We start from the raw sequence: 22,885 nt of genomic DNA on the forward strand, positions 1-22,885 counted from the left end.
ACATTTCGGACTAGAGCGTTAGCATGGAGTGTCTGTACATTCTGCATTGTAGTCTGTGAAGTTAAGAATGAACGTACATAAATATATAATAAATAGGAATACATTGGGAAATAAGGGACAATATTAATATTAATAGCCCACAGGAAAGCTACCACATGTCTATCTGTGAACCATCTTGTTAACTCTGCTAAAGCTGGAATGTGGAGAATAATACATCTTTGTATTATTTTTTTGAATAAGGTCTGATTGTGCTTGTGGCTTGTGTGTGTTTGTGTGGGAATTTGTAAAAGAGCATGTTGCACTGCAGGAAAACCAACCTTGGCTCTGTAAATCAACTCATGTCACGGAATGTGTGCTGTTGAAAGCAGGCTTGTTTTTACTTTCTCAAACACACACACTCACAGGGACAGAAGCCTGGTTGGCTATCACACTATGATGCAGAAAGGTAGAGAGAGGAATGGAAAACACTTGAGATGGGACGGAGGCAAAGTTGAATATGCTCAACTTGACTTAACAAGTCCAGAGTATTATTATTGAGTTGATAAAGTCAGCGAGTCAATACTTGTTTTATCTTATTACTGTTAAAGTAATAGTTTACCCACTGTAATATGTTAAATTGTCAGAATTTACCCCTCTTCATGCTGTTCCAAACCAGTGTGACTTTATTTAGTGCTAAAAGCAACGCAAGTTTCTTGCGTGATGCCGCAATGAATGAGCTTCTCTCATGAATGCACAACAGATGTCAAGATTTTCTATTCAAAACTAATTTCAATTTTTAGGTTGCTTTTCATCAAAACCTGTTGTATACCATCAGAATACATTTAATATGACAGAAGCCACATGGACTATTTTTATGACACTTTTGGCCCTTTTTTTAAGCTTTAAAGTGAGGCACCATCAACTGCCATTGTACAGATGGAGTGCTATCTTCATTAGAACATCTCCTTTTGTATTCCACTTAAGAAAGATAGTCATACAGGTTTGGAACATGACGGCAAGTACATTATAAGATCATTTTCATTTTGAGGTTTACTATTCCTTTTAACATCTCATGAAATTGTAAGATGAGCACAGTTCTCTTTCCTGTGCTGACAAGTTTGAGTGGGCATATCGAAGGGCTTGCCCCTGTTTTTAATTGGCCAATAGGCTTTAGTTACATCATAGCCATGGACCATGACTTGTAATTTGCTAGTTGTTTGCAGATTATATTAAGGAGGATGGAGTTTCTCATTTTAGAAAATTAATGATTTGATTTGACAAAAATCTGTGTAGTGCAACGAGTTATCAATCATTTATTTTTTTTTTTTTTTGGTCCATTTTCTAAGAAGAGAAAGATTTTTAATGTGTTTATCAGCTAAAAGTGAATTTTGCCAAGGTTTAGGGGCACAGTAGCATATAGATGGCTTCAAAGTCTAAAAGCCACACATTTCTAATTTTGATTACTTCAATAACTAACTGCCTTTAAAGGACTAGTTCGCCCAAAAATGAAAATTATTTTTTCGTTACTATAATAGATTTTTAGTACTCTAAATCTTGTGTTCTGTAGAAGAAAGAAAGTCATACACATCTTGGATGGCATGAGGGTGAGTAAATTATGAGAGAATTTTCATTTTTTGGTGAACTATCCCTCAATATTTACTGCAAAAATGCCTGATAAAATGTCTTTATTAACTGCAAAAGCTTCTACTATGTTGAAATTGTATTTTACCAAGTCTATGTTAGAATGAAGCCTCTAAAATAACAACAATTCATAACCAAGTCATGCATGAACACATGAGGCGAAGAAGATGAGGCTGACCTGAGCGCTGCCGGGCTTCCGCTTCGGTGCACACACGTCACCTCCCGGGTCTGGAAGCCCACCTGCAGGTCCCAAAACTTCAATCCTTGCCGGTTCTGACGATTCCTCGTCCTCTTCTTTTTGATGAGCTCTCGTGTCTCTGGGTCCCTCACCTTCCCTTTCTCCTTCACCCTTTCCCTCACACGTTCTCCTTTGTTTTCCTTCAACTCTTTTTTCTTTTTGTTCTTGCGACGTTTGCCCTGGCGGTCTTGCCTTGACTGCCTGTCCTGTTTTGCTTTCCGTTCTGCTTTTAGCTCTCGGGCTTCTCGGATCTGCCGCACAGGTGAAATGGTGCAGGGGCCCCAAGGGCCCACCCTCAGACTGTAGAAGCTCTCCTGGCCCTTGCAAGGTCCGGGCTGGCAGGTGCGGAACTCTGTGAGGTTCAGGCAAGCTGATCCGCCAAAAAGGGGTGGGGCCAGAACAGACCGTATGCGGTTCTGTAGGCCCATCCCACAACTCTTGGAGCAGGACGTCCATGGAGAGAACTCGGAAACAACGCAGTCACGTGGGCAGGGGATAAGACAGGCCTGCTCTAATCGTGGCTTGGGCTCAAAGTACTCACAGATGGCATCTTCTGCAGACACACCATCCGCCTTATGCACGCAGCCCACCTCTCGGGTCTGGATGCCCTCCTCGCCCCGCGAGCACACCATTGGCCTTGGCATGCCCACGTTGCGCATGGAAACAGGCATACACTGGTTCCATGCCCCTAGCTGCCAGTCATACAGCTCTTTGTGCCAATCGCACACACGGAAGCAGCTCTGCTGGTTGCTGGGCCGTTCTGACTGAAGGCAGTTGGTGTGTAATGTAGTCCAGCCCTCGGAGTGGGCACACCATACTGCCCGGCTTTGACTTCCTCCTGGACCACACTCGCTGCCCATACACCTTCCCCATGGCCCTAAAAGGGAAATGCACACAAACGAGAAAACTTTAGCAAGAAAACTTAATAACCATGGGCATCATTTTGCTTTAAAAAGTGGTGGGGACAATTAAAAAAAAATTCTGGTGTGTGTGTGTGGGGAGTCTGGGAGGGTGGGGGGCATGTCACGAAGTAGTGCAACTCATGAATATTAATTAGGTTAGGTGCAGATAATGTCAAATATTTTTTTACTGTTTAAAAAATTGTCATTGTTGATTACTAATTCAAGAGCTCCAATAAATATTTCACATAATTAATTTGATAGCTTGATCCATACACTATCAGTACTGGGATTGTATTAGTCAGTGGATAAATATATGGAGCAGTAAGACTTTAACCAGAATGGCTGATTGGTCTCATGGTAAAGTTATTGCTTCTCGTACAAAGAGATCCGGGTTCTAATTTGGCCTAATAACATTTTTAATTTAATAAATGAAGATTGAAGATGAAAATCTGTACATCAGTATATGTACAGTATATCATGAGCGTGGACACATGTAATTGGAAAAGAGTGTGAGTTTTACCTTTCAACCCGACACAAAATAAGTGTCCTTTAAAAGTTTGGAATCTGGACTTCACAATCTGTTCAACTCTTAAAAGGAATGTTCCGGGTTCAGTAAAAGATAAGCTCAACCGACAGCATTTGTGGCATAATGTTGATTACCACAAAAATTAATTTTGACTCATCCCTCCTTTTCTGTAAAAAAAAAAAAAGAAAAAAAACGAGGTTACAGTGAGGCACTTGTGAATGGGGGCCTATTTTTGGACTTTAAAATACTCACTGTTTCAAAAGTATATCCACAAGACATAAAGAATATGCGTGTAAACATGATTTAAATGTGGAAAAAATTTCCAATTTTACAAATTCTTTACCATGACGATGTAATGTCAAAAAACCCTAAAACCCTAAGATGACTGTAAAAATTACAATTTAAACAACCTTACAGCTCAAATAACACACAAGTTTTAACAGAAGAATGAATGTAAATGCTTTTATAAAAATTATAAGCTTCACATTTCTGTTTAAACCCTCCAAATATTGGCCCCCATTCACAAGTGCCTCACTGTAACCTCGATTTTTGCTTCTTCTTTTTTTTAAAGAAAAGGAGGAACGAGTCATAATTTATCTTTGAGGTAATCAGCATTATGCTACAAATGCTGTCGGTTGAATTTAACTTGTATTGAACCCAGAACATTCCTTTAACTGCTGCAGCCGATCATATGTATTCTTAACATATGCGTTTCCATTGGTTTTGCGAATGACACTTGGCTTAACTCGAAGGTCTTGCCAATCTTTAAGGACAGGTTTGCAGAGAGTGACGAAACACTGTACAGGAGTGGCTCTGCCGAAAGCCCTTATATGGAGAGTGTTTAAAAACAAATAAATAACTGCAGGGATTTGCTTCTTCATTTAGAATATTCCGGATTCATCAGCATTGCATATGAATACACAACGTGTTATACTTATGTTTTTATTAGTGAATGAGATCCATAGTGTCGACTTTAGCTTGACATAGACATAGAGTCAGCAGTCTTAAATAGATGTCAATGGTGATTTGTACTCATGTTCAATATCCTGATTGCACTTCTTTTAGCACTTCCTGTGCAGGTTATAATTAATATCCGTAGCCTACATGCACTTAAAGACATTAAAAGGAGTAAAAACAGGGCACACACAGGAAGAGTCAAATGCTCATTGCCTGAATCAATATTCCTGGATTCCCAGGGACTCTATAATTCAAAACACTCAAGGGAGATGCAGTGGTGAAGACAAGCTGATTTTACTGATGGATTTCACAGCTTGCCAGAGACATCATTGTGGGCTAGTGTTGTACAGGGAATATAAAGAAAAAGGCAGAGACAAGGAGAGGCTTGACTCGAGGGGATGGGTCATTTTTAGCTAAAAACACAGCTTTACACCATCCCCCTTCTTTCAATGTATTTTTTCCAGCTCCATATCTACAGTTCTTCAGTTTTTATAGAGCACTAGAAGCATGAACACATACTCTGAAGCTATAAATCACAGCAACCTGAAAGACAACTAAAATTCAGTTCGACTGAACTTGGTGAGGCCACAGCTCAGGAGGTAAAAAAGTATACCAAGTGATTTTTGTATATGTTTAATTTGCATGGTATTCCGTAACTAGGGTAACCATTACCTGAGGTAATTTTATTTGATTGTGAATCACGGCTGAGCTCTTCTTGAAAAGCATTTTCTTTAAAAGCACTCTCTCTGACGATGATGGTTCATTCTGGGCTCGGGTACCTGGCTCATAAAGTGCCCGGGCCAAAGGGTGATTTACCTCAGAAGGCCATTTGAAGGCCTGATTTATGACTTCACTCGATAAAGACAAGACAGGGCAATGTAAATGTCGACGGAAGAAGCAGCAGGCCTACAGCTGCAACCGCACGGACCAGATCAATATAGATCAATACCGACCACAAGAAACTGCTTCAGATACAACAGACTAGGCAACCACAAACTGAATGTCCTCAAACAGCAGAAAAAAAAGATGTTCATATGCTGCATGCCCATGCTGAAAACAATAGCTTAAAGCATCTTAGGTCAGTTTGCTGGTCTAAGATGGATTAAGCTGGTCTAACTAGTCTCCCAGCCTAGCCAAGCTGGTTTAAGGTGGTCTAGTGGTTTTTCCTGCCTGGCCTAGCTGGAAAAGTGCCCAAAACCCATATAAAACCAGCAAACAGACCAGCCTGACCAGGTTGGGAGACCATTTAAGCGCAGCAAACCATCTTAGGCTGGTTAAAGCTGCTTGGAGTGGCTAGTAATTTCCAACTTATACTACAAGCAGTTTGCCACAAAGTTGGCCAGTGTAAACTCCAATTTTCTTTAGAAATAAAGAGCAATTTGATTTTGAGAGCAAGGTTTGAGATAAAAATCCCTCTCCTCTTCTACACAAGTAAACACTTCTGTGTGTAGCACTCATGTGTAACAACCATAACCAGAGCCCTATAACACAAAAAACCTCATGTGTTTATAGACGTAGCATAATGGACCTCCCCAAGGAGAGTGGGCAAGAGCTTCTTCATTCACTTCGCCTGCAGCTGCAGGTGCTCTGAATAATTTACGAGCACGTCACAGGGTGATGTGGTCATCTAAAGGCCAGGGGACACCAGGGAGGCACACAGTAGAACAGCATGCAGGAATGGGTAGCACATCAAAGAAGCACAGTCATGCCCATCCTTTTAGAAAGGATGGAAGGTGGCATGTGCATTTCCACCTGTACAGGTTACCCTGGAACTGTGTTACTTACACTGCTGTTCAGTGGCACCATTGCACAGCTGCAGAATCTACAGTGCCATGGTAAAAGACAGTGGGCCTTATGCATTGTGCATACACCTGTGTGTGAACATTTTCACAGAGAAATCATGATTTAACAATAAGTTCACACTTAAATGCATTCTAAATGTACCAACTGAAACCACACATAAGCAAAAAAAATAAAAAATAAATAAATCATGGAATATATTGAGCCAAAATATTATTTGCACACATCGACATGCAACTTATGAATAAGACAAATGTACCAGTGAATGGGATTCATTATGTATTAGTTGAGTTGTGAGTTTGCAGTCTGAACTGCGCTGTCTTCGCTGGCTGCGTGCAACAATAAATGTCCAGCGCGACCAATGTAGTCTTATTCATGAACACGTGACTCCAATGAGCCAACAAATTAATCTTATGAACTAGTTCTTTTAATAAATCTGTCAAAAAGTCTCAAAAGTTATTGGTTTAATTCAGCTGATTACTTTCTGAATCCATCAGAGCGGTAACTGAATTACCACTCATGTCCATACAATAATGTGTTTAAGATACACTGACAAAAATGGGTTACCCGCTGCAAAAACAGAATTCTGAAATAGTGTTGTGGGAAGATTTATTAAATAAAGAGAGATGGAAAAAGGAAGGGATGTGCAAATGAGAAATGGAAAGGATGGATTGGCAAAAAGGTGAGAGTATAAAACAGGGGGAGGAGAAGGAGAGGGGTTTATGGTAGAAAAGACTCCTTTGTTTGTAGGCTGCTGCTCCAGGTGTTAGATCTACAGCCTCAGGGCATCAGTAAAAGGGCTCATCAATTTTCCCATTCATTTATCCACCTACCACTCACTGCCATTTATTATTTGCAAACACACACATGCAGTCAAAAATATATATGGCACAATGACTTTCTATGATATAAAGATGATTTTTCAGTTACTGTAGTTCAAGTTCAGAATAAATCAATTCCATTACATTCAATTCAAGGACAGTTCAGTGGCAAAAACAAGCTAGTAAGAATTAATTTTGTTTTTTGATTATGCCAATTTATGACAAGGCTCTCTGGAATACTTGATTCTGATGTATAATGACCGCTTAACTGTTGATCATTGTTCCAGGAAACCAATTCCAAATTTAATGTCTCTCATATCACTCTGTAGTCTCTTCTCACACAATAAAATAATTTAAACTCAAATTAATATTTTATGTCCCTTTTTTATGTATTTGATAAATGGACATTAAATAAGCTGAGTAATGCACAGTCAGCCAGTCCTTATTACAAAACAAGCCCTTCAGGGTGATACAAGTAACCCTCTACTTTGTGCTGAGGTCCTGATTACCCTATCATGGTTTATTTTGTGATACTGACCGGATGACTGTACATTATCTCTTACTTATATTTCAAATACTCCAATTGCAAGAAAGCAACGGACATCTTATAGATTTAACAAATTAAAGTAATTATATTTAGCACAAATATTGTCCCCTATGAGTAAGAAATCCATTACACAGTTAATTTAGGTTTTCATTTTTAATCAAACACAAATTGTCAAAGGTCTGCATTTGTTTACTGGAGACAAGCAAGTGATTGTTGAAGGTTATGAGACATCGTATTTACAGACAAGATTACGTGGTCCATCTTAACTGTCATGAGATGGAAGAGAACAAAAAAGTCAAAGAAAGAGACCGTGGTGGGAGCAGGAAAGGGGAATAACAGTGTATAAAATAAGTTCCCATTTAATAATAAGATGTCTCCCGTGTGTGCTCTTCTATCTGCCCATCCCCAATTTTGCAATTCCTGTGGTGCCAGGTGGGCTAGCTTAAGCTGGAATTTAACAGAGAAAATGTAAAGTGGAATGCTGCTCCATACCAGCTTGGCTGAATACAGAGGCTTTGGAAAACGGGAGCATGCTGGGCAGACCCTCGGCTTTATGAACACCCAGGAAAAGGTCACACGTTTCAGCCTCTGACTATTGTTTCGATCTGCACGATCATATAGCCACAATGTTTTTCCATTATATTGCATGATATGTGCTGTCAGAGAGGAAAAAATATATGATTCTCTGCAGTCTTTTATCAGGCACAATATCAGACAGCGATGAGAGACCTCAAATGAGGACAGGCTGGTTTTATCTACTGCCCACAGAGAAATATTGAAGTTGTGCTGATAACTAAAAATATCATGAACAGCTCAAACTATCAACGGCATATTCAATAACAAGAGATCCCCTACATCCCGAAAAATAATATAGTAGAATCTTTTATCCCTTTTTCTCATTCATATCTGATCTCTGCTTTGATCACAAAAGATAGACTAAGCCCTTTTCAGAGCTTTCTGCATCATCTATTGGCCACAAATCCCTTTACACAGATGTTACACCGGGTTTTGCTAGTCTTGGTTGAGTGATGGTTGGTTAAAGAGCATTTTCTATGGTTGTTTAGAGTTACAATGACAGTAACTGGTTGTGCAAAGTTGCTAAGAGACACATATTGCCAAAGAAAGAAGTGAGGACCTTTGATAGGCAATAATCTCAAACTAATATAGGCCTACTTGGCTTCTCCTTCAATGACAGTTTAGAACAAAGTCTGCTAAAACAAAGGTGTTTTTGAGCTCATTTCAGTGGTTCATAACAGCTCGTCGGGGCAAACTTTCCGGAAAATGTCTAACCAGCTGCTAAGCACCTTCTTACTGCCATTGGTCCACGTCATCGTTAGTGACCTGGAGCTCCACCTACTTTAAGTCCGACAGCTAATTCTCATGCAGTCAGATAAGATTAATTAACATGAACACACCAACATGCAGTTATTAGCGAGCTGGCGCAAATTCACATACATCTGTACAATCGTTCACGTAGAGACATTTTCCAAGAACATGTCATGTGATTTTTTTTTTTTTTTTTTTTTTTTTTGTATAATTAGTCTACAAAAAGAACCAAATCTACTCAACTACTCTTAAGTGTCCATTTACTGTTTTGTTTTATATGCTGCTTCACTCATGTGCCTTCTGCAGCAAAAGCCATTCACACATCTGCCCAAAGTAAGATATGCCTCTCTTATCATCATTATTTTTTCTGTATTCTTCTCATTAACACTCTTTTATACACCCATTTTTTGCAATAGTATCAGTGTCATCATAAAAAATATAACAGAGGGCAATCGGCGCATATTATGGTCACGTATAGCGTGTTAGCTCCATGAATTCAGAATGTAAACAAGACAATTTGCACATTGTCTACTGCATATATATATTCATTTAAATCTTCGTAAAGTAGTTAAAACACTGATCTCATGTGAATTCTTCTCATAGAATGAGGCATAAAGTTTTTGATAACGCATTTTAGTATCATAGTTCATGCTTTACATGTAGTCTTGAGCATCCTGATATTTAAATGTTCCTCTTAAATGCCTCCCACAGTGGTGTGATGGGTGTCTAAGGCCCCATTTACACCATGCATTAACATGCATTTTCTGTGATCAGATCGCTATCGGATTGCACTTGACCACATTAAATAATAGGTGCAAATGCACCCAAGAAACGTGGTGATCAGATCGTGACTGGATCACTGAAACTACATCCGGAGGTGTTTAGGAACAAGTTCACTTCCCATGTACCCGACCACGGAGGTCATTTCCAAGTCTCTGCCCATGCCCACGACTACAGAGGTCGTTCCCAAGTCCCTTCCCATGCCCACAACTACAGAGGTCGTTCCCAAGTCTCTTCCCAGGTACATGACCACGGAGGTTGTTTCCGAGTCTCAGCCCATTTTCACAACCATGGAGGTCATTTCCGAGTCTCTGCCCATGCCCACGACCACAGAGGTCATTCCCAAGTCTCCTCCCATGCCCATGACTACAGAGGTCGTTCCCAAGTCTCTTCCCATGTACACGACCACGGAGGTCGTTTCCAAGTCTCTGCCCATGCCCACGACTACAGAGGTCGTTCCCAAGTCTCTTCCCGTGTACACGACCACAGAGGTCGTTTCCAAGTCTCTGCCCATGCCCACGACTACAGAGGTCATTCCCAAGTCCCTTCCCATGCTGACGACTACAGAGGTAGTTCCCAAGTCTCTTCCCAGGTACACGACCATGGAGGTCGTTTCTGAGTCTCAGCCCATGTTCACGACCACGGAGGTCGTTTCCAAGTCTCTGCCCATGCCCACGACCACAGAGGTCGTTCCCGAGTCTTCTCCCATGTTCGCGACCATGGAGGTCGTTTCCCATTCATCCAGGACTCTTTGTCTTGAGACTGCCATGGCTCTGCCTTCCATGGCTTCGCCCCTTGAGCCTCTCCTGGCTCCGCCCCCCAGAGTCTTCCACGGCTCCGCCAGCTCCCCAGAGATTATTTCCCCAGCGGCTCCGCCTGCTCCCCCAGAGACTATTCCTTCAGTGGCTCCGCCCGCTCCCCCAGAGACTATTCCTCCAGCGGCTCCACCCACTCCCCCAGAGACTATTCCTCCAGTGGCTCCGCCCACTCCCCTAGAGACTCCTCCTACAGTGGCTCCGCGGCCTGACCCAGTCCCTGTCCTGCGGCCACCTTCCAGGCCTCCTGACCCTGTCTCGGTCCTGCGGCCGCCTCCCAGGCCTCCTGACCCTGTCTCGGCCCTGCGGCCACCTTCCAGCCCTCCTGACCCTGTCTCGGTCCTGCGGCCGTCTCCCAGGGCTCCTGACCCAGTCCCCACCTTGAGGTCATCTCCTTAGTCTCCTGGCCGTCCGCCTGATCTTTTCTGGTCTCCTTGGTCTCCTGGCTGTCCGCCTGATCTGCTCTGGTCTCCTTGGTCTCCTGGCAATCTGCCTGATCTGCTCTGGTCTCCTTGGTCTCCTGGCCATCTGCCTGATCTGCTCTGGTCTCCCTGTTCTCCTGGCCGCCCGCCTGATCTGCTCTGGTCTCCTTGGTCTCCTGGCCGTCTGCCTGATCTGCTCTGGTCTGCTTGGTCTCCTGACCATCAGCCTGATCTGCTCTGGTCTCCTTGGTCCTCACTCCCACTGGCTCTGCCTCGGTCTTCTGAGCCCCCAGCTCCACCTCAGCCCTCTGAACCTCTGGTTCCAGCTTGGTCCTCCAAGCCTGCAGCGTCACCCTGGCTCTCCATCCCTCCAGCTCTGCTTTGGTCTCGCTAACTTTGCCTTGTTCCTCTGCTCCCCTTGCCCCTTGTACCCCCTTGAACTGCCTGTTTACCCCTTGTGCCCCCCTGAACTACCTGTTTTCCCCCACACCCCATGGACAATTTGTTTTTGTTTTGTTTTTGGAGCGTCTGGAATCCGCTCCTTAAAAGGGGGGCTCTGTCACATATTCCCTGTTTTTTTGCATTGACTTTTATGTTGAAATTCTTGTTTAGTTCCCATGTTCCTGTTTCCTGTTAGTTTGTAGTCCTTTGATTGTTTCTACAGGTGTTCCTCGTTCCCTTGTTTGCCCCTGTGTATTTAAGCCCTTGTTTTCCCTGTTTCCTTTGTCAGTCTTCACATGTATTGTCATGTTCTGTACCGGGTTCCCTGTGTTTTGTTTAAATTTTTATTCTGAGTTACTTTGTTCATCTTTTGTTTCCATTAAAAACTGCACTTAGATCCTCCATCCTCACCTGCCACATTACAGCAGCAATCTTTTAACAAGTATTTGGTGTATCTGTTGTGATCAAGGATGTTCTTGTCAAAAGGAATAACAGACCAACAAACCTCAAGTTCTTGTGTCACCATAAATAAGACACACGAATAAGGCACAGGAAAAAGGTTTAAAGATGCAAAGACGAGCTGGGAACGCATATACAGGAAATGCTGACTTTAAAAAGCTTGTTTTCTCAATGAAACATCAGTGAAAAGAGGTGAGATTTGCACATGCTGGCTTTTGTGTTACAATGACTTGCAAAACAGTCATTCTGACACTTTTGTCGGTTTTAGAGCAGATGAAGCAATATCTCATTGTATAATACCGTACTTACTGTATCTTGCATTAAAGCGCACTGAGCTTCATTTAGGATGTTGTACAACATTGCATTTAGCATTTGAAAGCCACAAGAGAGTATGCCGCACAATTGTGAAGGCACTCTTTTCAGCAACATCAACTACACTGTGGGGAAGTTTGAAAATGACTTAAAAGCAGCTCTTCTGTTCAGTCACTTTTAGGTCATTGCTTTTTAGGGATTAAGCTTTTGGTTTGGTTTTAGAGACTGGATGGTACACATAATAATGTGCTACAAATCTCAAATGCATGATCCATTGGTGATTATAGACGGAGAGAAGATGTTTTGTCAGATCTGACACATCGGAAAGACAAAATGCCGTCATTGCTTATCTTAGGATAGTCATACATCGCTGTTCTTAAAACAGCTGAATACTCTACAGCAAATGAACATGATCTTACAGTAACAGTAACACAATTATATATCTTCATTAATCATTGGTAGAGCAAGACAAGGGGGAAAGAAATTAAATTGTTGAATTATGTGTGTATGTGTGTCCGAGGAAAAATATGTCCACTTCAAGAGAATAAGTTGCATGATGGGATTCCTACCCCTGCTGAAAAGCCATCTAACACACAGACCTCCACATATTTATCATTCACCACTGAATGTTTGCGTGCATGCAAGTGTATGTACTGTAATTGACATGGAGGGATTCTGTCCATATAACCTCACACAGAGAGGGGGTGTGACCACCTGCTTGTGCTGTCAGTGTACAGCCACCTTTTACAAATTATGTTTATTTATTTATTTTCATTCAGCAATACAGAGGACAGAGGCCTTTAGAAATCTTGGGCACTGTAAATCCTGAATGGAAATCTGTTTAAATCATTCATCTAATGTACTGAGAGACTGTTTGTTGAGTATGAAATATAATCATCAGAAAAGTCACAATATACTTGTAAAAAGAGTATAGAGAATAATTTCATTACATTAGATACATAAACAAGCGGCATCTGCAAACAAATGATGCTAGACCTTTTCTCAGAACTAATTTTATTTTTCTTGATAATTTTTGTAATTACCTACAAAATAAATAAATAACATTATCTATGGACATGTTCCACTATGTTTGACCACCAGAAAGTGTCTAAATTCTTGAATATTTCTTTTCTATATTTCATTAACATAAATGCAACTTAGTTTTTTTTTTTTTTTAATTGACAAGGACTCCTTAACAAGGATCCTCTTACTAAGGACCCCCTTCCTAAATATGAAGGTAGCTATATACTATTTTCATGTATAAAGATCAATTTCTACTGTGTGAGAACAATAGTAAGCATAACATTATGAAGACAAAACAAACAGACAAAAGGAAAAAAAAGCTAATTGTACTAAAGACAAAAAAATATTAAAGTATTATTTAAATATAAAATATATTCATTTTGTATTATGGTGACAGGAAATCTTTTTTTTTTCTACCTAGAGATGAACACTGTAGAAAGTAGAATAAAACAGTAATAATTTCAAATTCAGTAAATGTGAACTTTTGTATTTTTATTTTTAAGTATCATAGTATCAGAGCGCACATAAAATTGAGAAAAGTTACACCAACAAGAGAAACCACAAACTAAAACAGGGACACATACACACTGACAACAAATTACAATGCTTTCACTTTGGAATAAATCAAAATGATGACCCCATCAAACACATAGGGTCCTATTTTAAGAGCGCTAGTGCTCAGCACAGCACTATGCCATAAGTCATAAGCGCAAAGTCAGTGGGCATGGCCATGAAGTTTAGATATTTATGTCCAAGCATGCAATATGTCTAGGTTTCAAGTGGGTTTGGATAAACTGTGCGTGCAATGTGCTAATGGGCTGGGTCAAGTGCAATTTAATTCTGAGGTTCTACTCCGATTAGTGCAGCATCTGCATCCTATTATATAGTCCATTCTCTGTCAAGCATCAGCTTGATAAGAAGTTAGTAGATGGTAGTAAATGGACTGTATGCAATGAATTAGAATAACAGAAATATGGACACATTACTTTTATATGCTTAGAAAATTGTATTCTCATCAGGATTTAGATGTACGCTCCATTAAATTATAGGGAATGTAAGTATTATTAATAATTTTCATCTACTAACACACAAATCATGGCTAGTATTAATAGTGATTGTATCATCACACACTTCATTTCTACTGGTCTATTTTGATTTTGAACAATTAAATGTATTTATTGAAACATTAAACATTTTTACCAAAAATATTTCTAAGTTCAAATTACACTTCAATAGAAACAAAAATATAATCAAAATAACTAAATGGTAAAAAAAATTAAAAATAAAAAAAAAAAAAAAAGAAGAAGAAAAAAAAGAAATAATAATAATAATAATAATAATAATAATGAAATAACAAAATTATTCCATATCCAAAAATGATACCCTCTCCAACTTTTTTCACTGGCAATTTTTGCAATGACTTATAAATCACTCTATGACAGTAGGTGGAAAAATACCAATATAAATTAAATCATAAATAGAATTGTAAATATAAACATAATAATAATCATTGAAAAATAAACCATGTCCTCTAGAAAATTTTCATAAATTGTTCTGTTTCATAAGACAGCTACAACTCGTCAAGGACATAATTTGATGTTCCACTATATTTTCAGAGTTTGGACTAATTTTATAACTATCTGCTGGTGGAATCTCCAAAGTGCAAATGCAGGAACTGTGTTTAGACTTTGTGCTGAAAATAGACCTGCTTTTGAAACGACTTATCGCAATGACCAATAAAACGTGTGTGTTTGCGCATACACTCACAGTTAGCGCAAACACTCCCACCCACACTAATCTGCACTTTGCGCTGGCACGAAAATTGCACTTAGAATTAGCACTCTCACAAAAACTGGACAAGACAAAGTGCACAGTTGTTGCACACTCACAAAAATAGAGTCCATACTCATACACAGATGCAAACAAACAACCTCTGAGCAACTCCTTATGTCATGTCAAAGAGACATTGCTATTCTTCAATAAAACACACCCTTAAACACTGTGCCTCTGGAGAACATTGCTTTTACAGAAACAAGCTTCCCTCTGCGCTCTTCAGAACTTCAGTACATGAGTCAGCCAGTAGCAGCCACAGAGAGGCAGATGAGACTCGCGACTGACACCATATCAGTTTGGGCCGGGTGGAAGTCTGTGCCCTCAGGCTGTAGGGAGCTGGCCATATCCTCCCTTTGTTCCTGAGTGAACAGTGGCATTCTGTTCTGTGAATTTGCACAATAGAGAAGCACCTAAATCTGTATGGGTATGACGATATGGTAAGAGCTTCAGCTGCCCACACACATAAATGCTGGATGAAACAATGGATTCTTTTTGGATCTTCCTACCCAAATACTCACAAACACACCCACAGATATGAACAACCCTGAAGAAAAACAAGCTTAAAACAGCCTAAGCTAGCTTGCAGGTCATAGCTGGTCTCACAGCCTGATCAGACTTTTCTGGTTTGCTGGTTTAGACGGGTTTTGGGCATTTGATCGCTGGTTTGGCAGGAAGATCGGCTGGCTGACCAGCTAGACCAGCTTGGCCAGACTGGAGCTGTGTCCCAAACAATTCACTTTACACTATGAACTTACAAAATGTACTTGGCACTCAGACATGTATTGTATTAATTTTTCAAAGTGTAGTATTGGAAGCATTCAATGTTTAACAGCTGATGGAAGTGATGTTTCAAGCACATCTGATGTGTTGCTACTAGCTTTAGTGCGTTAGTTCAACACTAGTATCTTAAACAACGTACATATTCGCACAGCTTGGGGTGATGGTAAAGCATTCAGCTCACATTTGTAAGGTGCTGTATCCACTGATGTTTTTCTAGCTGTTTTGTCAGACCAGTAGCGCAGCCAGGTAACTCCGCCTCTTCCGCTATGTACGGCAAGCCCCGTGCGCTGAGTGCCTGAAGTGTCCAACATTCCACATTCCGTTTTGACGTAGTGTATCATCCGGGTACTTAAAGTACACTTCTTTTTGCTGCATTTTCAGTGTTAACATACTACTCGCACTACTTACACTACAAAATGGTGTAGAATAGTGCAGAAGTGTGCGGTTTTGGATGCACCTTGGGAGACCAAATATATCAGCTTAGGCTGGTTTAAGTTGCTTTTTTTTTTTTTTTTTTTTTTTTTCAGCAAGTAAGTAATTCTATTTTTTCCTAAAAACTCTGTTCAAAATTAAGCTAAATGCTCTCCACTTAAAACAAAGTCCCCATGCTACAGGATGTTCATAACAAACAGCTGCTGTTTTCTAATTCTAGCAGAAGAATAATCAAATCTTAATACCATGCTGGAAGGGTAATTAAGCAGAGTCTTGCAGGAAGATGTCTCAGCCGTAAAACATGATTTGCCACCTGCTATAGCTGCAGGCAGTGGTATTAGGGGGAGGGGCATTCTCATTCTAGAAAGCATTGGATTGGACAACAACAACAAAATGGATAAGCCCCCAAGTACAAGATGAGTCATCAATATCTTTGGTCCATTTTACCATAATAGAAAGACTATAGCCTACATTTTGAATGTGTATCTGTTGAAAGTCAATTTTGTCAACTTTCTGGGTACACAAGCATATAGATGGTTTCAATGCTAACAGACATGGAATAAAAGCCATGTCTGTTTGATTTTATGGGGTTTTTAAAGGTAGCTTTGAACAGTACAGCAGGCCAAGTATTGTCTTGGATTGAGGGCTGACTTTCAGTGGATCGCAGCGAGTGAGCTGCTCTGCCACGCACAAAACCCCGACCCAGAATCAGGTCGTCTACGAGTCATTTAGCACCAGGTTCTCCACAAACGTGTGGTGCATGAAGGGAGAGGGGCAGCACACATCTGGCCGTGCCCCGGCCCCATCCCGGCCAATTGGAGTCCTGCGGCACTATGGAATCGTTACATTTGGGGGGGATTCTGACTTAGAGGCATTCAGTCATAATCCAACTATATTCAAGATGGCGCCATACTGTGTGGTGGCCTGCCATCGCTCTCCTCCTGTGTTGTTTGTTTTGTTTCTTTTTGCTTTGTTTTTATGTATTTACACTCACACATGCCAGTCCCATTGGGTGTACGATCACCAAACCTTACTTCACATTTGATCATTCATTATGGATCTTTCCAGCAGCGGAAAGTGTTTCTTTCATTCTCATTGTGCTATGCCAGTCCGGCGAAACCATACTCGGCTGGATGTGCATTCTGCAAAAAAAAAAATAAAAAATGCCATTGGAAGCATGGCAGGCGAGTGGGTGTCTCGACGAGAATGAGGAGAGATCTGGATGCTGGACAGTTCACAGGGGTCATGAGGATTGCGTTGCGAGGAACTGGGCCTGGAGACGCTCGTGTTTGCCACAAATAATAATTGTCAAAACACAGGACTGCACCAGAGGCGTGAATCCAAACAATCTACACTACCTTAAAAAAGTAGGAGCCTATGGTGGCCCATCGGATGATTCTCTGGTTTCCAGTTCAATAAAGATTGCATAAAGATGAATGCTTGCACTCTTTCGAACTAAATTTTATTTTAAATGACTTCTTTTTATCTCATAAGTTGGACTTTTTATTTATCTCAGAAATGTGGCTGAATGCTGGCGAATTTAGTCTCCTTGATGAACTTTGTCCAACTGAATATGACTTTTTTTAGCATCCCTAGAACTGATGGTCAGGGTGGTGGGCTAGCTTCAGTTTTTAAACATCGGTTTAAATGACTTGTTAATTAACCTTTTTGCTATCTTTAACTATCAGAGTTTTGAACAATAGTTTAATCATTGGGGATTTTAACATTCACATTTGTTGCCCTGCAAAGCCTTTGGTTGCAGAGTATCTGGATTTAGTGGACTCATTTAATTTTACTCATTTTGTTACTGGCCCTACCCATGAGAGAGGTGACACATTGGATCTTGTTTTATCATTAGGTCTTCCAATCTGTGATGTAGATGTTAGTCCTTTCTGTTTGTCTGACCGTATGCCTGTTCTTTTTAACATTACTACTTCATGTGGATTTCCTAGCCATCAGCCTTTTTCTTTCTGTTCTCGCTTAATAACTTCATCCACAGCTCTAGACTTCGAAGGATGCTTTTAGAGCCTCCTCTTCCGTAGCTTTTACTGAGTCGCATTCATCATCAGTTGGTCCAGAGGAGATAGTTATTTAACTCGTTTTGTTCTGACATTCTTGACTCTGTTGCTCCATACAAAGTTAAGAGCATAAAGTTAAAAACCAGCCATGGTTAAATGACCATACACGTTGCAGAAAGGCTTACAGATTACACAAGTTTTGAGGGAAGCTCTGGCTAACTATCAAAAAGCTGTGAAAGATGCAAGAGCAAATTATTTTTCTAATATTATCTCTTGACACTCTAGCTCTCCTAGAGTTCTGATTAATACCATTAACAAACTACTTAATCCTGCCTAAATCCCTCCACAGACACCTGTGAAATGTTTTTATTTTTTTATGTATTTTTTTTTTTTTTTTGATAAAATCAATGGAATCAGGTCTAGTTTTTATCCTCCGATTCAAGACCCTGTAGTGGCTACTATTAGTGGTGAGATCTTTAATCAGTTTGATCTAGTTTCTCTCTCGGATGTGAGGGACATTATTGGTCACCTGAAGTCTTCGGCTTGTCCCTTGGATGTTGTTCCCTTATGCTTGTTGGTGAGATGGTAGAAATTATTAGTCTGAGTATCATGTCTATCATGAACAGCAGTCTTTCAGATGGGACAGTCCCTCTGTGCTTTAAGCAAGCGATTGTTCAGCCTCTTCTTAAGAAGCCTAGCTTAGACCCTTTGGATTTGACAAATTATCGGTCGATTTCTAAGCTACCTTGTTTATCCAAAATTCTGGAGGTGGTTCTTGCTCAGCTGAATTCTTTTCTAGCTAGGAATAATGTTTTGGATCAACTTCAGTCTGGCTTTAGGGCTGGCCATAGCACTGAGTCAGCATTGTTATGGGATGCCAATGACCTTTTACTCACTGGTGATTCGGGTAATCATACTGCTTTAATTTTGTTGGATTTCAGAGCAGCATTTGACACAGTAGACCATGAGATTCTCATTAGTCACTTAAGGCAGGTTGTGGGCTTTCAATGTACAGTAATAGAGTGGTTTTCGTCCTACCATGAGGGCAGATCATTCTCCGTGAGGGTTGGGGATGTTTCTTCCTCCTTAGCACCTATTACTTGTGGAATCCCCCAGGGATCTATTTTGGGACCTATTTTATTTTCATTGTACATGCTCCCCCTTGGTTTTATTTTTAAAAATATGCTATGTTTTACCATTTTTATGCTGATGAAACACAGATTTACCTTTCTCTGAAACCTGGAGACAAGAGTACTTTTACATCACTTTTGTTATGTTTGGAGGAGGTTAAAAGCTGGATGGCACAAAACCGTCTCCAACTAAATGACAAGAAGACAGAGGTCATTAATTTTGTCTCTAGTGGATGTTGAGGGGATATAATAAATGGCTTAGGTCCATAGGCTGCTAATTTACAAACACAGGTAAAGAATCTTGGTGTAGTTTTTTATTCGGCCCTTAAATTTGACAAGATAAGGGCTGTTTTGAAAAGCTGCTTTTTCCAACTGAGAACTATTGCAAAAATTAAATACATTCTTTCAGTCAATGGCCTGGAGTAGGTGATATATGATTTTACTACTGTAATGCCCTCTATTTGGGGACAAGTCAGGCGTCTGTGTCATGGTTGCAGTTGGTCCAGAATGCGGCAGGCAGACTACTATTAAGGCTTCTCTACATTGGCTACCTGTTCAATACAGGATTCAATATAAGTTCCTGCTAAATGTTTATAAAGCAGTTCACGGAATGGCCCCTGTTTATGTTACGGAGCTTACTAATCTTCAATACTCATGTAGATCATTAAGATCAGCTAATCAACTTTTTCTTACGATCTCTCGGTCACACTTAAAGCTTAAGGGCAATCATGCATTTTCTGTTGCTGGTCCGAGGTTGTGGAATGCTTTTCCGCTCAATATTAGATCCTCCTCTACCATCTCCATCTTTAAATCTCATTTAAAAACCTATCCGTTTTCTCTGGCTTTCAACACTTGATAGATACCGTGTGCTGTGATTTTATGTTGTTTTATTTGTTAATGTTTATTGTTTTTATTTGATTGTTACATTGTGTGATGTGATCTTAATATTTGCATTTTGCTTATTGTTTTACCTCTAATGTTCAGCACTTTGGTCTACAGTGTAGGTTTAAAGGGCTTTATAAATAAAGAAGACTTGAGACTTATCAAAGCAGGCTGGGAAATACTACAGGAGATGACAGAAGGGAAAAGCAAGACAGACAGAGATAGACAGACAAAGATACAGAGTGAAAGAGAGGGAAGTGAGAAGGAAATTGTTCAGGATGTATGCCCTTCAGATTAATGTCATTAGTTAGAGCATTGGGCAGGGGGCAGAGAGGTTTACATGATTGGATTTAGCTCCGATAAGGAAAAGAGAGGTGTGGAGAGAGAGAGAGAGAGAGAGAGAGAGAGAGAGAGAGAGAGAGAAAAGAGAGATGTAGACCGCAGGGGTCATGATTGTCAGCATGTGGCCCTGTGGAGGGGGTAGTGATGACAGGTTTGTGGGAGCCACAATGTTGCTTTGATTAACATCATGCTCACATCACTTCAACATATGCCGTTATCCACATTAAGCAGCACTCCAGCAAAACCACAGCCTTTTCTAACCCTCCTTTTTTTCTGCATCCACTGAATGAGGAAAGCAAAGGGGGAAATTGAGTTTAATTAACCTAATTGTGAAATTATGCAATCAATGCTTTCTCCCTCTAAGACAACAAACTAATTAAAGATATTTTTTTTTTTTTTTTTTTTTTTTTTTTAATTTCCAGCCTTGTTCTCCTTGGCTGTGGCAAGTTCATTTGTCTGGAGGTTAGTGTTTGTCGTGTGAATTTGTGTTGATAATTTGACCGGGCAAATGTTAACATTGTAATAGTAATATTGCAGTCTCTGTGTGTATGAGGAATGCTACTGAGGCCACAATAAAGCACAGCTGGCTTGTGGGAGAAACGGCAGGTTCAAACACAGTGCTGAGAAGTCCTTAGAAACTATACATGGTGTCTGAGCTTTAGATCACGCCGCTGGGGGATTAGCACATACTTGCCCACTAAATTTAGCTTAATGCACGGTATAAGACTAAAGTGTGCCTACTACTGTATCTAATGGACTCTGTTTACATCTGGTATTAAGATGCGTTTTTGCCAATCCGATCACATGTGGTTAGCACTAAATACAGGTGTGAACAGTCTAAAACATTTTGTGATCAGATCACAAAAACCACATACGTATGTGGTCAAAAGCCCATGTAACCGCATCACATTTGAGGTGTAAATGGTAATCTGTCCTGTATGCGACCCAGCAGCAGCAGCGAAGGGCCACCCTTCATCTGTCAGTCAACCACTGCACTAAAGCAATAGTTTAAACTTTGTCTGATACGTGCGGCTTTAGAAGGAAATAACCGTCCGATCAGAAAATAAAAAAAAAAGCAGATACAAACAAAAGCATGAGAACTTCACGGATCTTCTTCAGTTTGTCTGAAATCAACATGCAGGGACAATGAGAAGCACAAACATCTGCAGCTCAGATTAATACAGGTAATCCATTAAAATAACAGACAATTCTGCTCGAAATGTCACTTTTGTGTATTAAATTTCAGCTGCATCTGAGAGAAATAGTGCATCATTTTTTTTTCTCTCTTTCTTTGTCTTTTCTGACTTTGTTGCAGTTTATTATCATGAAGTAACACACTAACATAGGGACTGATGCATGTCATCATGAAACAAAGTCCCTCCCCTCCAAATCCGATCAAAAGTGGTCAAAGGAGACGCACCCGGGTGTAAACAGTGATGTGTCTCACCTGATCACATGTGGTCGCATCACCCGAGACGCATCTTAATACCAGGTGTAAACAGGGTCATAGCTACCTTAACTTTATCAATCTGATTCTGAATGAAGATTTTGTTGGTAACTTGATTACAGGACATTACAGATAGACCTTTTAACATGGATCCAAATGCAAGGCAGGGTTGGGGAAAATTCTGAATGTTAAGAATTGGCTCTTTTTCATCTAATAAATTAAAATTGTTATGACAGGACAACGAACTTAATTAGTCAAAGAAAACAACAAAATGGTCCAGAGTAATCTTCAGTGTTCTGTTGATTCTTGTAATTCTGAATCATGTTGTTTAGTTATATACAGGGTTGGGAGGGTTACTTTTGAAATGTATTCCACTACAGATTACAGAATACATGCTATAAAATTTGTAATTTGTAACGTATTTTGTTAGATTACTCAAGGTCAGTAATGTATTCTAAATACTTTGGATTACTTCTTCAGCACTGGTAGATTTTTTCACTTGTTTTGACAATAAAAACTCTGCCAGTACAGTTAGACAAAATACACGTTAAAAATACATTCTCTGAAAAACCTAAATATCTTATGCAGTGTTGTTTCTAAAACAAGATCATATCAAATTGATCTTGTTTTAAGGATTTTTTGATATTTTTACAGGAAAACAATTAAAAAATTATCAAGAATACAATTTTTCCCCTAATATCAAAGGTCTTACAAAAAAAATTAAATTATGATCCAACGTGAATTTTCTTGATAAAAAAAAAAATATGATCGTGCCTTGTAACATGCATGTAAAATGGCTAGAAATAGCATTTTAGCTGAGTGTAAAGCTGACAATTTACACCAGGTTTATTTATAACCTGTTCAAATGCACTTTGGATCACATCATTTATATGTATAAATGTTTTCCATCTGAAAGGACTAAATATAAAATGAAACAAATGACTATTAAATGCAAAGTAATCTCTTCAGTAATCAAAATACTTTTTGAATGTAACTGTATTCTAATTACTAATGATTTAAATTGTAACTGTA

The 22,885-nt window shown here is 39.9% G+C and overlaps 2 protein-coding genes across 2 annotated transcripts in view; one reads left to right on the forward strand and one right to left on the reverse strand.

The window, feature by feature from the left end:
• The window catches only part of LOC127420834 (thrombospondin type-1 domain-containing protein 7A-like), a 228,482-nt gene that overhangs the window by 144,132 nt on the left and 61,465 nt on the right, over nt 1-22,885 (reverse strand). Inside the window, exon 2 of the mRNA XM_051663396.1 lies at nt 1,799-2,735. Within this exon, the coding sequence (XP_051519356.1) occupies nt 1,799-2,735 (937 nt within the window). The remainder of the gene's footprint in view (nt 1-1,798; nt 2,736-22,885) is intronic.
• The window catches only part of LOC127421662 (uncharacterized), a 726,036-nt gene that overhangs the window by 35,149 nt on the left and 668,002 nt on the right, over nt 1-22,885 (forward strand). The gene's annotated exons all lie outside the window — the stretch shown is intronic.

Source organism: Myxocyprinus asiaticus, chromosome 30 (genome assembly GCF_019703515.2).
Source record: "Myxocyprinus asiaticus isolate MX2 ecotype Aquarium Trade chromosome 30, UBuf_Myxa_2, whole genome shotgun sequence".
Lineage (NCBI taxonomy): Eukaryota > Metazoa > Chordata > Actinopteri > Cypriniformes > Catostomidae > Myxocyprinus > Myxocyprinus asiaticus.